We start from the raw sequence: 16,788 nt of genomic DNA on the forward strand, positions 1-16,788 counted from the left end.
TCAGGGAAGTTCCTCATTCTTTTGCATTACGGGGTGTGTGTGTGTGTGTTCTTTCCCACCCTTCACCCCCTAGCAGACTCTGAAAACCTCCTGAACAATTCTGTGACTTAATGACCTCCTGGTTTCTTGTAGCACCAACAATAATATATCTTATGAAATGGACATTCAATACACACCTGGCACTTAGTAAGTGCTTTAATTACAAGAACTACCTTTTTTTTTTTTTTTTTTATTTTCTTAAGGGGGGCACATGTGCTTTCCCGGGGAAAAGAGAAAATTAAAAACCCCCCCCCCCCCCCAGGGTTGATGGCCCCACACACTCCCTTTTCCTCCATCCTCCCAGGATCCCAGGATTCTGATTTATTTTTTGAGAGGTTTTTGCTATAGGGCGTGCGCTCACCAGACAGACAGAGAGAGACAGAGAGACAAAAAGGGAGAAATCACCCCCCAGGGGGGCTGGCCACGCCGCAATCCCTTCTCCTCCATTCTCCTCTTGGGATCTTGGGCACGCACGCACACGCGCCTGGCGTGACTTTTAAGCCACCAGGTCCGGGACGCAAACCGCGGTCGACTGCGTGGGAGTCCAGCGACATAGCCATTAAGCTAACTGCTGGTCCCGTCCAGGATTCTGGACACGCACACCGTCAGCGATTTTCAGGGCGCAGGTCTGGGACCGAACTACTCAGTCCGGTGTGAGAGCCAGCTTCCCTGACACTTGCTGGGCCTCACCCTAAAGTGAGTCTTTACATTTGAAGCTATAGTGTTTGGAAGCCACATAAGCCTGTAATAAAATGTACATAATAATCATTACACATTCTGAACACAGATGCGTGTGTTCGGGAACACGTTTCACCATCGAAACAGGCGTATGTTCTTTTTAGCCAGGATTTGTTCCTCCGGAGGGCTGGCGGTGGCTTTGACACCCAGCCTGTCCTTTCCAGAGCTTTTCTTGAGCGCGTTGGCTCTGAAAGCATTCCCATCTGGCAGTAAATACCAGCGGAACCTCCCGAAGTACCCCAGGGGCGGGAGGAGGAACGGCGAACTCCGCGTGGTGTGTCCTTCGCGCCACCCGTAGTCCGGAGCCGACGCGCGGCGGCGCGGGGCCGTTTGAAAGCCAGGAGCGTTTGAATCGCAACGGCCGTTCCCGAGTGCTTGTGTTGCTGCTTGGGCCGCCGAGGCAGCCACGGGGTTTTGAAGGCCTCTCGGGCCCGACCTCTCGTCACCTCGGTCCTTTTCTGCCAGGACGTTCTGCTCTGGTAAGGGGCAGCTTTTTGCAGGCGGAGCCGAGCGCCCAAGCCGAGATCTCTGCGGTGACTTTAGTGACAGGTAAGGTGGCCTTAGTTACAGCTGGAGAGAGTTTCAACAGCTGCCCGGTTTCAGCTCCTGGGGATAAACAGTCTGTGTCCGGACCCCCAGGAATCCTGTCGAGGGTGTAAAGAACCTTAGAAATGATCCGATCCAAACTCCTTTTCCTTTACATGGGACTCTGCTTCTATTTGCTTCCCTTTCCTATCTTCACTTTTTTTACCCCCATTCTTTGATTTTTCTTCTGCCTATCTATACCTTAGCTTTGGTTATATTTAGATATGTATTGAGTCCCAGGGTTGTTTAGGGCTGAACAGTTACGGGGACATTTGATCCCACAGACCTGTTGATTAGATTGCCGAACCCTGTTAGCTTTTTTCTTTTAATTTACTTATTTAATTTTATTATTATTTTAAAATTTGCTATAGGCACATGTGCTCACAAGAGAGAGAGAGAGAGAAAGTAAGTGAGGAAAACAAACCACCAGATTTGGGACTCCAACCATGGTTGGCCAGTGGGAGTTGAGTGCCTTAATTACCACACCACCCCCGCAACCCCCTGTTAACTTTTTAATTCCACAGAGTATGAAATTCTGCCCACAGTCATTACTGTCATTTCTATAATATTTCTTCATCTCGAATATTCAGTGTTATGCTGTTTATGTTTATATGTTCTAGAAATAGTGTGGTTATTTAACAGTATTTACAGAATGTATATACATCATATACCCAGTCTGAGACAGAGTTTGGGCTAATGGCCAAAGTCATCTGTGGGTAGACCAAGGCCTAAACCCAACTGAGCATTTACTGATGGAGAACAACCTTGGAATGGATAGGATGGTACATTTAGGTGCAGAAAACTCAGAGTGGAAGGTGAGACTGGTTCCTAAAGTCTAGACTGTAATAGTGTTTAAAAGCCTCTGTTTATACCTAATTTTTTAAATCAAAAGTATATTTTTGTTTAACATGCTGTTTTTTTGTTTGTTTTTTTGCCATGAGGCTCCTGTGCTCAGAGAGAGAGAGAGATGAAGAGACTGTGTGAGAGAAAAAATGAGAAATTACGCCCCACAGTCCTTTCTCCAGTTTCCTTTTTGGGATTTTGGGTACACCTTCCCACATGCCCAGCATAATTTTGAAGCCCCCAGGTCCAGGACTTAAATCATAATTGGCTATGTGAAAGTCAGGCACTTTAACCACTATGCCACTTGCTGGCCCTAACATGTTGTTTTGAGAGAAATTTTTGCTACAAGTTGTGTGTGCTTGCTGGAGAGGGAGAACAGAGAGACAGAAAGCGAGAAATTATCCCCCCTCCCCGCAATGGCCATGCTGCATTTTCTTCTGGATTTTGGGCACCCACACACACACGCACCCAGTGTGAGTGTAAGCCGACCCCCAGTCAACTACATGGGAGTCCAGCAAGGTAACCATTATGTCAACTGCTAGTCCCACTAATACATTGTTTTTTAATTGAAGGTATGTTTTTTATTTACCACTTTCATTGCTTCCGAATATCAAATCCTCCTTATGCTGAGGAGAACTAGGCAATGAGATGGTTCAGGACATCCTATTTGCCAGGGTATTCTGCCTCATGCTTTGATGGGCCCTGCTGAGGCTGCTTTGTTTCATCTTTATTTTGTCTAGTGGATTGCCCAGGCTACTTCTTTATTATCTTCTCTCACTCCTTTATTGATTTTACCTAGTCTTCTGGCTTTAATACTATCTGCTTGCTGATACCCAACAAGTTTATATCTTCAGTGTGGAGTGCTGACTTATATCTAGCTGCTTATGTAACTTTTCCACTCTGGATGTCTAATAAGACATCCAGAATTGAGCTCCCGATCTCAATGAATGGCACTCAGGTTGTTTTACCTGGTCAGTATCCAAAAAAATGGTGCCATTTTTGCTTTTTTCTCATTCTTAACCACAATCCAAATTTCAGGAGATTTCCTTGGCTCCAGGTTCAAAATATATCCAGAGGTCAGCTATTTTTTATTTAATTTTATTTATTCATTCTTTTGTTTGTTTTGTTTTTTATTTGACCAGAGAGAGAGAGAGAAAGTGAGAAAGCAAGCCACCAGATCCAGGACTAGAACCATGGTCAGCCATGTGGGCACTCCCACATGTCCAGGGCCTTAACCACTACGCCACCTGCTGGTCCCCTGCTACTAACTTGATCCAAACCACCTTCATCTCCCCCAGGTTATTGTAGTACCCCCATTGGTTTGATTGTTTTTGCCATTGTTTCTTCAGTAAATAAACAAGTCAGAGTGATCACATTGAAATGTAAATTGGAGTTTTTCAGTCCTGGAGAGACTCTCCAGTAGCTTCCTCTCAGTAAAAGCTGACCAAAGCTCTCTGAGTCCACAGGCCTTAGGACTATGTTCCTGTTCTTGATTTGCCATCCCTGACCTCTAATTTCTACTTTCATTTCTTTCTCTCTATGCTAACTATTTTACTAGCTTTTCCTTGGTCATTTCCGCCTCAGGGCTTTTGTGTTTACCATTTCCTCTGTTTGGAAGACTTCTAGGTATTTGCATGGATTTGCTCCTTCACTGCCTTCAAGTGACAACTTCTCAAGGAGATCCTAAATTTTAAGATCTTTCTCAACACCTTTTGCCTCTCTCTCCCCTGATGCATATTTCCTCTGAAATATTGTGTTATATATTTTATTGTTTGCTTGCGTCTTATTTGCTGCTGTATTTCTGGTGCCTAGGAGAGTGCAGTTACAGTACATGCTCATTCTTTTCCCGCAGTTTTTTTTTTTTTTTTAAATTTTGGAGAGGTTTTTGCTATAAGGTGCATGCACTCACCAGAAAGACAGAGAGACAGAGACAGAAAGCGAGAAATCACCCCCCAGGGGGGATGGTCACGCCGCAATCCCTTCTCCTCCATTCTCCTCTCGGGATCTTGGGCATTGCACACACATGTGCCTGGTGTGAGTTTAAGCTACTGGGTCCGGGACTCGAACCGTGGTCAACTCCATGGGAGTCCAGTGACATAGCCGTTATGCTAACTGCTAGTCCCACCCCCAGTTTGTTGCTATAGGGCACATGCATTCCCAGAAGAGACAGAGGGAATGGGGGAGTGAGAAATCACTGGGGAGAGAGTTTGAGGGGATGTTGATAAAATTAACCAACTCGGGAACCAGCAGTTAGCATAATGGCTATGTCGCTGGACTCCCACGTAGTCGACCACAGTTCGTGTCCCGGACCCGGTGGCTTAAAACTCACGGCGGGCGCGTGTGCGTGTGTGCCCAAGATCCCGAGAGGAGAATGGAGGAGAAGGGATTGCGGCGTGACCATCCCCCCTGGGGGGTGATTTCTCGCTTTCTGTCTCTATGTCTCTCTCTGTCTGTCTGGCGAGCGCACGCGCCCTACAGTGAAAATCCAAAAAAAAAAAAAAAAAAATTAACCAACTCTGTAGCAATAATAATTAATGCAGTTTATTTCTAAGCAATCATATGAGAGACTGGTGCAGAGAAGGATGAGTTCATTTTTTGGGTAGCTGAGATACAGTGTTTACTTTTGTATAGTTTTGAGGACAGGAGAGTTGTCAATCTGCATAAGTAGTCTTACATTTGTCTGGTCTAAAATGATGGGGACATCTGGAAGCAAACCCTACATTCACTCCACATTCTCCTCTTTCCACATCAACTGCTGAGCTTTTTTTTCATCTCTGTGGATTTGTCTATTCTGGACATGTCCTATAAATGGACTCTTCCTATTCTGGACATTTCCTATAAATGAACAGTTCCTACTGTCATAGGATGGGAGAGTTGAGCAACATTGTGTAAAATTTTTGTTTTTTTAAGTCTAGATCTCTAAGGATAGAGACCTATCCTGTGATGTAAAATGAAAAACCACAAACACTCATAAAGTAGTAAGTGGGAAGTTTTAATAAGAAAGTGAGGATTTTAAATTTTTAATAGAAGTACACTTCCATGCCTGAAAGGCATGCAGGTAGGGAGTTGCCAGAGAAGGACAACTGCACTGGGAATGGGGTTAGGTGTTATACTTATTCTAAGAATTGATCATGGATATTTAACAGTAGGAGGTCTATCATAATATTTGTTTTGTGTTTGAATTTGTGGGCTTTTCCCTGTGCTTCCATATCACTCTCAAAGGTGAGGAATTTGATAACCTAATCTCACATACTCAGTGTAGACTTGGAAGGTATGAGCATCTTCATTCGTACAAATCAGTTTATTGTCCTATTGGGCAATCAGGATGTTGACCAAAATGTCTTGTTGGGTCCTGTTGTATTTATGAGGAATGATAAGAGGGATATTAACAACTGTTCCTATGTGCCTTTCTCAGGTACAATCAATCAATCAATCAATAAATAAATAAATAAATTCTGCCTCACTTTCCTGGGCCAAGAGCTGGGTAGGAGGAAGGAAACACTATAGAGGGTCTAGCTGTAACTCCTGATAAATTGTAATTGATGTAACGAATATCCTTCTGATATTTTTTTTAGGCCTACCCACTCATTTCTAGCTAACTCTACTATCACAAGATCAATATGATGCGGGAACATGGGGGTGCAGGAGCCCAGCACCCTCAGTGGGACATGGGTTCTTGTCTCACACTCAGGAAGAATTAGAGACACTGACAGAGAGGGAAAAGCCAAGGGTTTATTGAAGGAGAAGGAAAGAAAAAACAGAGCTCCCAGGAAGGGTGGGGTTTCAGGAAATGGGTTGCTGAGGAAGAACTGAGATGGGAAGTTGGGGGAGAGATTATGGGGGAGTTTATCTTGGTCAGGAAGGGCTTTGTCTGGTCTTGTCCTAAGTAGGCCTCACACATGGCATTCCCCTCTTAGTGATGGTGGTGAGCACATGCTGTATGGGTCTAGCTATTCTTCTAATTTTGGAGTGGGTATGAAGGTCAGAAGATTCTTTGTCTAGAAGCTTTGGGTCATTAAAAACCATTATCTTCCCAGAATATGATGAAGCCTGGAAAAAAGCCTTTGTTTTAGGACTAGGTCATGCTGCCTAGGTCAGTCACTGAGCCACCATTGCAAGCTGCCTCTCCTGAGCAAGCAGTGGAACTGCTTTGTCTCGTCTTAAAACTTAGCCATTTTGTGATTCAATTTGGGCTTGTACCTTACCTATATTCATAGGATCCCTGTCTCCTACCTCAATTATACATGTACCTTTTTGTTGTTGGCTTTCTTTTTTTAAATTATTTTATTTAACTTTATTTATTCATTTATTTATTTATTTTATTTTGACCAGAAAGGAATAGAGCAAGAGAGAAATTGAGAAAGCAAGCTGCCAGGTCCAGGACTTGAACTACAGTCAGCCATGTGGGAGTCCAGCACCCTTAACCACCATGCCACCTGCCGGCCCCAGGTTGGCTTCTTAGTATAAGGTTTTCAAGGTTCATTCATGTTATATATATCAGTACTTTATTCTTCCCCTTTTTATGACTGAATAAAATCCCACCATATAGGTATATCACATGCTGTTTATCCATTTATTAACTGATGGGAATTTTCACTTTTTGGCTATTATGAATAATGGTACTTGCATAAACAGTTTAAAGGATATGTGAGACTTGTTCACTACTCCTAGAAAATGTGAGAGGGAGAAAAACTTACTTTTTTATAAAAGGTGTTGTTTTTTTTTAACTAAGTGTGTATATTACGTTATAATGAAAACAAACAGAAGACCCTATCACTAGTCACTAGCATGACTATGGATAAGTAATTAATTGTACTTTTGGGTTTCACATCATATCTAAAATTGGACTATTTTCAAGTTCTCAAACTTAATGTATATATGATAAAATGAATGGTAATATTATATTTTCTTTGTGAATGGGAGGTGTATTCTTTATAACTGCAGTATAACTTTCAGTTTATTTTCATCATAGGACCTTGAGTGGTTGTTACAATGGAAGGAATCAGTAATTTTAAGACACCAAGCAAATTATCTGAAAAAAAGAAATCTGGTAAGATAGCGGATGTAAGACCTTTCTTCATTAATTTTAGCAAATAAGGCTATTTTTACTGGCCAGGTCACGTATAGACTCTTTGAAAGAATTATTTATTTTAATTTTATTATTTTTTTTATTCACTAGAGAAAGAGACAGGGAATGCAAGAAAGCAAGCTGCCAGGTCTGGGATAAAACTGTCAGCCATATGGGAGTCTAACACTTTAACCACCACACCACCTGCTGGCCCCATATAGACTCATTTTATTGACATACAACAGATATTGAAGTTCTCTCTGCTGAAGATTCAACATAGCTTGAACAATTAGGGAGCTGCTTTATCTTTACCCTACCCATACATGCATTGCTCTTGTGAGGGAGTGGTATTTTTCAAGGCAATTCAATGGGCAAAGGAAAATCTTTCAACAGACAATTGGATATACATGTGCAAAATATGAACCTCAGCTCTCATCGTGTACAAAAAAAGGCTAAAATTATAAAATTTATGGAAAATAGCATAGAAGAAAATCTTATATTCACTTCTAGTATATAGATGTGTATTACTTTTTCTTTCTTTCCTATTTTAATGTACTGACTCTACTATATTAATGAATAAAAGTGTCACTGAACATACCTGCCTTGTTCCCAATGTATTATGTTAGATGAGGTTTTTCACATATGCCTTTTATCAGGATAGATTTTTTTGTTTCTTTTCTGGTTATTATGAATTCATGTTGAACTTGGTCAAGTGCTTTCACTGAATGTGTTGATAACGCATTTCTTTTGAATCTGTTAATGTAGTAAATTATATTAATTTTCATATATTAAACCAACCTTTCATCCCTTGGGTAAAAGCCAGTTTGGTCATGATATATTTTATAGGTTGCTTTATTTAGTTTGCTGACATTTTCTATATTCATGAGGTATAGAGGACTAAAGTTGTCATTTTTTAGGAATATCTAGTTTTGGTTATCAGGATATTCTGTATTCAGAAAGTCAGGTGGGAAGTGTTTCCTTCTCTTTTCTTGTATAGAATTCCCTTTTCTAAATCTTGATATAGAATTGATAGTATCAGGAATTTTCAAAAAGTTTATTATAAATGCATATTATGAGAAATCTATGCATAGATTTAAAAACTCTTCTACACCAAAATAAACTTGTACCTTAATTCCATGAACTTTTGAAGTTCTCTCAAATTTATTCCTTAACTGGTAGAATTTACAAGGAAAGCCATCTAGTACTGGAGGTTTTTTTACTAGATTTTTAATTTATATCACAGTTAATAGTTACTTGGCAATTCAAGTTGATCTCTTTTTTTTTTCTTTGTGAACTTTGTTAATATTTTTCTTAGGAGTTTGTTCATTATGTCTAAGTTGACAAATTTGTTGGCAAGAAGTTATTTATGATCTACTCTTATTACCCTTCTAATGTCTTTTATTATTTCTGGTACTGGTATTTTACATTTTTTTACCTTTTCCTTAATCATCTGACTTGCAGTTTATCTATCTTGCTAAATGTTGCATGTGCTTGAAAAGGTCATATTTCTCATTGCCGAGTGTAGTATTTCATAAATGTTAATTAAGTTGAACTTGTTGACTTGTTTACAGTTTTTGTTCACACCTTCTATTTCCCTACTGATTTTCTGTACTTATTCTCAACACTCTAGAGAGGAGCATTGATATCTCCACATACAATTGTGGATTTATCTTTTTTTCTTTCAGTTTTACCAGTTGTTGCTTTATATATTTCAAAACTTTGTTATTAGGTATATATACATTGAAGATGGTTATTTCTTTTTATGAATTTACACCTTAACTATTATAAAATGGACTTTTATGTGCTCACCAGGAGTCAGATACAAAAAGAGAAAGAGAGAGGGAGAAAGCACCCCCCCACCACCACCCCACACCATGGAGGATGTGGCCATGCCCAAATCTTTTTTCCTTCATTTCTCCATCTTGTCAGGATTTGGGGCATGCACACACATGGCTGGTGTGTTTTCCAAGCTGCCAGGGCCAGGATTCAAACTGCAATTGACCATGTGGGATTGACTTCCTTAACCATTAGATTATAAGGCCAGTCCCTGAAATGTACTTCTTTGTCCTATATGGTACTGTTTGCTATGAAGTCTCTTTTATGTGATATTAATAAAGGCATTCCAGCTTTATTTTGATTAGTACCTAAATGGTGTGTTTTCCAACATTTTACCTTTACCTTATTTGTGTGTCTTTTAATGTGAATTTATTACAAATTGCTTATAATTGTGTCTTTTTTGTTTTTCATTCTGACAGTTTTTCCTTTAATTGAACTGTTTCACCACTTGCAACATGTGACTAATTAAATTTGGATTCAAATTCATTTAAATTACAAATTTAGTTCCTCAGTTTACAATCAAATTTTAAATGGTCAGTAACTACTTTGTGGCTAGTGGCTACTATACTACACAGCATAGTTACAGAACATTTCCATCATGGCAGTAAATAACACTGCTTAGATCATTTACATTTAATGTAATTATCTGTGGTTGGATTTAAGTCTACTATTTTGCTGTTGTTCCATAGCTCACTGCTTTTTCCCCCCAATTTTTCCTGTTTGTGTTTCATTTTTGGTGGTTTGTGTTGCTCTTAAAGTTGTTATTCTTTCTTTTGCTCTAGCATAATGTTATACTTAGTTATTGTCATTTTTATTCTCTGAGGTTCCATTAGGGCTTTTTCTTATTTTTACTTTCCTTGTTATGCTCAGATTTTACTTTATACCATTGAGTATATGTTTTATTTACATGTTAAGGTTCTTAAAACAAATTTTATCATCTCTGTCATTTGGTATATTTCTATTGGTTTATCTTTCTCCTGCTATAGATATTTTCTTGCTTCTTGCATGCCTGGTAATTTTTGACTGGAAAGTAGATATTTTACATTCTTGAGTGTTGGATTTTTTTTTTTTTGAGAGGTTTTTTTGCTATAGGGCGCGTGCGCTCGCCAGACAGAGAGAGACATAGAGACAGAAAGCAAGACATCAACCCCCAGGGGGGATGGTCATGCCGTAATCCCTTCTCCATTCTTCTCTCAGGATCTTGGGCACGCACGCACATGTGCCCGGCGTGAGTTTTAAGCCACCGAGTCCGGGATGCAAACCGTGGTCGACTACGTGGGAGTCCAGCAACATAGCCATTATGCTAACTGCTGGTTCCCTTGAGTGTTGGATTTTGATACTCCTTTAAAGAGCATTTGATTTTGTTAATGGTCTGAGGTTCAGTTACCTGCATATTAGCCTATTCCTTCTGAGACTTACTTTTAAGCCTTATTATAATATTTTCGGGAACTGAAATATAACTATACCAAATTATGACCCTTTGGAGGGCTTTAATACTCTATGTATTGCAGGTTTACCACAGCTGGTGATGGTAATGTGATCCCTTCCTCAATCTGTTTGTTTTCTGCAATTGTTTAGCCTATTACTTTCCTTTGGTGATTTCCTGTCTTTGGGGAATCCACTCACTGTATGTGCAGACCAATACTTAGCTAGACACTCAAAGTGAGACATTTTCAGAGACTTAGAGATCTCTGTCTCTTTGAGGTTTCCTCCTTTTCCTCTGTTTCACAAGTTCTAATAGTCACTTAGCCCTCCTTGAACCTGATCTCTGTCTCCTCTGTTTGATAAGATGGCCGAGCTATTGTGTCTGCACTGCAGCCTGGTAACTACTACCTTCTAGCATTAATCTGGGGTAATGATAGGGCTCACCTCATTTGTTTCTTTTCTCTCAGGAATTAATAACCCTGGTCTAGTTATTGTTGGATGTCTGAAAATCATTACATTTTGTCAGGTTTTCTGGTTGTTCATGTCAAGATGGCAATTCTAGGAGCAGTTAATTATTCTTGAATAGAACTAATCTTCTCTTTGTTTTAATGATTGTATAGTGCTCTGTAATATATACTGTAATTATATATGTAGTGATCCCTTAGGTTTTTTTGCATCCACAAAAGCAAATCCCATTATTCAGATATATGTGTGCACATTACATGTTTGATCTCTTTACTGTTGTGCAAGGGTCAGGAAATATTTTTATTAAAGGACAGATAGCATACAGTGTAGGCTTTGCGGGCCACTTGGGAACTCTGTTGTATATTCTTTCACTTTTGAACAGCCCTTCAAAATGTAAAAACAATTCTTAAGCTTCTAACCATATGAAAATAGATAATTTACCAACCTCCATTTCAGCATTATTATAGAACAGAACTCTAAAAGTAGGCTTGGCCAAAGGGTATCCATTTAAAATAGGGACAAACACTATCAAATTGCCAATAATACTTTGCCAGTAAATACTGAACCATAGTATATTGAGAATGATAGGGTGCTTTTGTGGAGGTGTTTTCAAATGCTAACTGTATTTTTTATTTCTCTTGATCTTTAGTACTATGTTCAACTCCATGTGTAAATATCCCTGCTTCTCCATTTATGCAGAAGCTTGGCTTTGGTACTGGGGTAAATGTTTACCTAATGAAAAGGTGAAGATTTCAGGTTTACCTTTTTGTATGGAACCATAATACTGCTGAATTTGGAGACAAAAAAGGAATATGAAAATCAAATAAAATAGGGACAAACACTATCAAATTGCCAATAATACTTTGCCAGTAAATACTGAACCATAGTATATTGAGAATGATAGGGTGCTTTTGTGGAGGTGTTTTCAAATGCTAACTGTATTTTTTATTTCTCTTGATCTTTAGTACTATGTTCAACTCCATGTGTAAATATCCCTGCTTCTCCATTTATGCAGAAGCTTGGCTTTGGTACTGGGGTAAATGTTTACCTAATGAAAAGGTGAGTATAAGATTTCAGGTTTACCTTTTTGTATGGAACCATAATACTGCTGAATTTGGAGACAAAAAAGGAATATGAAAATCAAATATTTAGATTTAGGATATGTTCCTGATCCTACCTGACTGCTATCTTCCAGTTCCTGGAACCTTTTATAACTTTGCTAGCACTCTGCTTTGTATACTTTTTTCCTTTCTTCTTGATTATTAAAGAAGAAGTAGTTTGCCTTGTATCTTCTCCATGGCTTTTAAAGAAGGGGAAGTGGCAGGGGAAAAGGTCCCTTTGTGGTAATACAAGAGTCTCAAGAAAACCTCAAGAAGCCGCCACTATGGGGGGTGGGGGTTCCATGACTTATCTGCCTTACCATGATACTCTCTTCTGAAAGAAGTAGAAAGTTTTTCTTTCTTATGACATCATTATTTTTTGACATCATTATTAAGTAAGAAGGATAATACATTGTTTTAAAGTAGGAAAATTGTTTTAAAATAAACATGAAATAATTGAACAGGTATGGTGCTAATAGCTAATAATAAGACTGTTAACAAACACAATTTTGTTGATTTTCTAAAATTATTTTTTAAAATCATGATTCAGTATCTAGTTTCATTCATATTCAAATGACTGTCTTAGTCCATTACTGCATTGCTAATAGAAATACCTAAGACTGCGTGAATTATAAGGAAACAGGTTTATTGACTCACAGTTCTGGTGGCTAGAGAGTCTAAAGATATTGTGAAATGGAACTTTGAGCAGAGAATTCTCTGTATCTGTGTGGCTCTGCCTGCCTCATTTCCTTTCCTTCTATACACACCAGAACTCAATCATGGAGACTCTGCCCTAATGACTTTATCATATCCAGTATCCCCACACTGGGAAACCAGGAAGGGGTTCAGTTCTCACTTAACACCTTTACAATACAACCACATGCCAGTACTTGAACCTTTGGGGGGGGCACTACATTATCTAAACTGTAACAGTGCACACAACTAAGTCAACATACATTCCTTAATGCTTTCTTAGAATCAGCAGGACTAATTCATCCCTGCAAATGTTAACTTCATCTAGGTATATTGTTTCCAAATAGAAATGCTTTCTTTAATAAGAGGCTAATGAAATAAGAACAGCCTAGCAATTATATGTGTAGGTATTCCTGAAGAATTTTTGCTATTTAAACACTCTTTGTATATTTATATGATAATAATTCATCATGTAAATACTTTTTAGTGTTTAACTCCTAAGTTATTTTGAAAGAAAAAAATTCTCACAGGTCCATGGATTCATAAAGCTAGTCTCATTCCACCCCATCCCCCCTTAAAAAATGTTTTTAGGGGCAAGCAGATGGCATGATGGATAAAGTACTAGACCTTCCATATGGCCAACTGTAGTTTGTGTCATGGACCCAGTAGCTTGACAGTCATAAAATTCCTAGAAGAGAATGGAAGAGAAGGAATTATGGCATAGGCATCCCCCCTAGGGGAGGTGGTTTCTCACTTTTCCTCTCTTTGTCTCTCTCTCTCTGGACAGTGCATGGGTCCTATAACAAAAACCTAAAAGAATAATATAATTTTTTTTAAACAAAGTTATATTGGATATGACTTAGTCACAAAGTTTCATATTGTTGATCTTAAAAAATGGCAGTTCCTTCCTCCCTCTGCCACTCCTCATGTAGCCCTATCAACCTGATGATGTCCTTTATTAATCACTTGGACATTTCTGTTGCTTCTCTGCTGAATTGAATGCTGATTTTTCTGTTTATGTCTTACTATTTCTTGGTTTACATCTTGTTTTAGTTAAGTACATCTGTGAAAAGGTACACAAGTGATATGTTTTTGAGAATTTGCATTTCTTCTTTCAAGTTTTTATTATAAGGCATGTGCATTCACCAGGGGTGAGGGGGGAGAGAGAGAGAGAGAGAGACAGAAAGATAGGCAGAGACTCCCAACAGGGGCTTCATTTTGTGACCTACCTACCCAGTCTCAGCCAGCTAGGTTTGTGTCTGGAGACCTGTGCATATGGATCCTGGCTGGCTACAGCCTGGGCTGGAACACTGAATGAAAACCCTGTTGGGGGTGCCTGTGTCTCTCTGTAGCTCATGAAAGAAATAAGCAATCAAACTTAAAGGATAGTTTAAACTTATGGATGATAGATGTATCTGAATTTTTAAAATCTTGTTATTCTTCAAATATAGGCTTTTCAATTAAACTAACAAGAAGTTCTGGAACCATAGAGCTATACCCGTTAGTACAAAGCTAAATGAATCATCAGTTGAATCCTTTGTTATTATGGTTAAATTTTTTTTGTCTTGAACTTTTCGTTGCTCTTTCACTGGCTTTCCTGCCCTTAGGCTGTGTACACGTTGTCTTCTGTGATTTTCTGAATTCATAAGTAAATTCTTGCTTGTCAAGTAAACCTTTCCTTGTCCTTGTTTCACATATTTGTTTATTTAGACCTTAAAACATTTATAACGTGTCATCATTTTTCTTCTAGTTCTCTCTTATTGCCCCCTTCCTTCCAGTGTATAGATGTCAGACTGTTCTCTGTATGTCAGATAAGTTATCTTGCAATTAAGATAGAAATGATAGTCTTAGATCTCTTATTTATTAATTATTAATTTACCAGAAGGCTCATATGCTTGCTGGAGAGAAAGTACTCCCAGTGAGGCATGGTCACACTGTAGTCCCTTTTCCTCCATTTCTCCATCCTTTTGGGATTTGGGGCACACACACACATGTATTCTGCCTGTTCTTCTAGCTGCTGGAATTGAGATTCAAACTGTACTGTCAGCCATGTGGGACTTGGCTCCCTTAACCACCAAATCATGGGTCTGGCCCAATCTGGATATTTAAAAAAAAAAAAACATATATAATGTGTGTGTGTATATATATATATATATTGTCTAATAATAACTTTTTTTAAAAGATCTCCAAGAGGTTTGTCTCATTCTCCTTGGGCTGTGAAAAAGATTAATCCTATATGTGATGATCATTATCGAAGTGTGTATCAAAAGAGACTAACCGATGAAGCTAAGATTTTAAAAAGCCTTCATCATCCAAACATTGTAGGTAAGTTTACATTTATTTGGTATTCTGCTTATCTAGAAACAGTTGTGTATTCTCATAAGTGGTTTCATTAATAAAAATAGTGAGCACAGGATTGGAGCTTCTCAGGAAGCAATGTGAGTAGTCTAAAATAAAATTTTGTGTATAGTAATTTTAGATGCTTTAGTATATACTTAAACTTCATAGAAATAGATAAAGTCATTATGATGCTGGGACTATGAAGATTTTAAAACTGTGAAACTTCATTTAGATTATTTAAATCCATTTAGGTAATTTCAGTATTCATTTTGCAGTTTTAATAAAGTAAGTCTGGTAGAAACCATTACACAAGCAAGTGTAGAGGAGTAAAAATATCACACTACTGGCAGATACCGAAGGCATTTGAAGTTAGACCTAGTGAGTTTGTTGTATAAGAAAGAAAGAAAGAGAAAAAGGGGCCAGCAGATGGTGTAGTGGTTAAGGGTGTGGTGGCCGACTGTGGTTCAAGTCCTGGACCTGGCAGCTTGCTTTCTCTCTCTCTCTCTCTCTCTCTGGTCAAATGAAAATAATAAAATAAATAATAAAGTGTTAAATAAAAATAAAAAAAATTTAAAGAAAAAAAAGCTTTTTCTTTTTTAAAACTCACGTAACTATAGTTAGTTGATTTTCAAAAATGGTGCCAAGTCTATTCAATGAGGAATGAGTAATCATTTTATCAAATAATAATAAGGAAAACTGAATATCCATGTGCAAAAGAATGAAGTTGGATATATTCTTCATACCTTATACAAAAATTAATTTAAAATGAATCAAAGACCTAAATTTAGGGATTAAAAGTAAAAATATTAGAAAGAAACAGGGAAAATCTTTGTGACCTTAGATTTAGCATTGGTTTCCTAAATAGGATACTGGAAAGCACAGGCAACAAAAACAAAAACATAGACAAATTTGATTTCATAAAAATGTAAACATTTGTGCATGAAAGGACAGTATCGGGAGAGTGAAAACTCACAACAAAAAATATTTTTGAATCATGACGGATATAATGTCCTGAATATATATATTTTAAAAATTTTATAATACAATGAGAAGACAAACTCTAACTTACTCATATTTAGAAATTTCTTCTTTCAGAGAATGTCAAAACAGTCTTGGCAAATTACTGGTGTCTCCTATGGCAGTTGCTTATTATGGCTTAAGGACTCTGGGCCTAAGTCAGTTTTCAGTTTTGCTTTTTCAGTTTACTTTATACATTTAATCACTATACATCACTCACCTTGTATGATGAATTTACCCAACATGAATACTCTTCAAACCAGTCCAGTTGAGGATATAAAACACATTATTACCAAAGATTATAATCCATTTCTGTGTTCCATTAATGTCTTGCCTCTCTAGTTTCCTCCTTAATTTCTTTCCTTACAATCTCCCCCTTCTTCCACCCTCTTCCCACAAAAAAAAAATAAATAAATAAAATAAAATAAAAAAATCTTTTTTCGGACCAGCAGTTAGCATAATGGCTATGTCGCTGGACTCCCATGTAGTCGACCACGGTTCGAGTCCCGGACCCGGTGGCTTAAACTCATGCTGGGTGCGTGTGCATGCGTGCCCAGGATCCCAAGAGGAGAATGGAGGAGAAGGGATTGCAGCGTGGTCATCCCCCTGGGGAGTGATTTCTCGCTTTCTGTCTTTCTC

At 38.3% G+C, this 16,788-nt stretch overlaps 1 protein-coding gene across 3 annotated transcripts in view; it reads left to right on the plus strand.

The window, feature by feature from the left end:
- Nucleotides 1-1,100: 1,100 nt before the first annotated feature.
- The window catches only part of PBK (PDZ binding kinase), a 26,359-nt gene continuing 10,671 nt past the window's right edge, over nt 1,101-16,788 (plus strand). For 2 of the 3 annotated variants that reach the window (XM_006153219.3, XM_006153218.3), the window contains exons 1-2: nt 11,963-12,058; nt 14,975-15,117. In XM_006153219.3, coding sequence (XP_006153281.1) covers nt 12,009-12,058; nt 14,975-15,117 — 193 coding nt within the window. In that variant the 5' untranslated portion in view covers nt 11,963-12,008. Of the gene's footprint in view, nt 1,327-7,177; nt 7,256-11,648; nt 11,743-11,962; nt 12,059-14,974; nt 15,118-16,788 lie in introns of those variants that run through there. The other variant, XM_006153220.2, reaches the window with a different exon arrangement.

The sequence above is a fragment of the Tupaia chinensis genome, unplaced genomic scaffold (assembly GCF_000334495.1).
Source record: "Tupaia chinensis unplaced genomic scaffold, TupChi_1.0 Scaffold000366_1, whole genome shotgun sequence".
Lineage (NCBI taxonomy): Eukaryota > Metazoa > Chordata > Mammalia > Scandentia > Tupaiidae > Tupaia > Tupaia belangeri.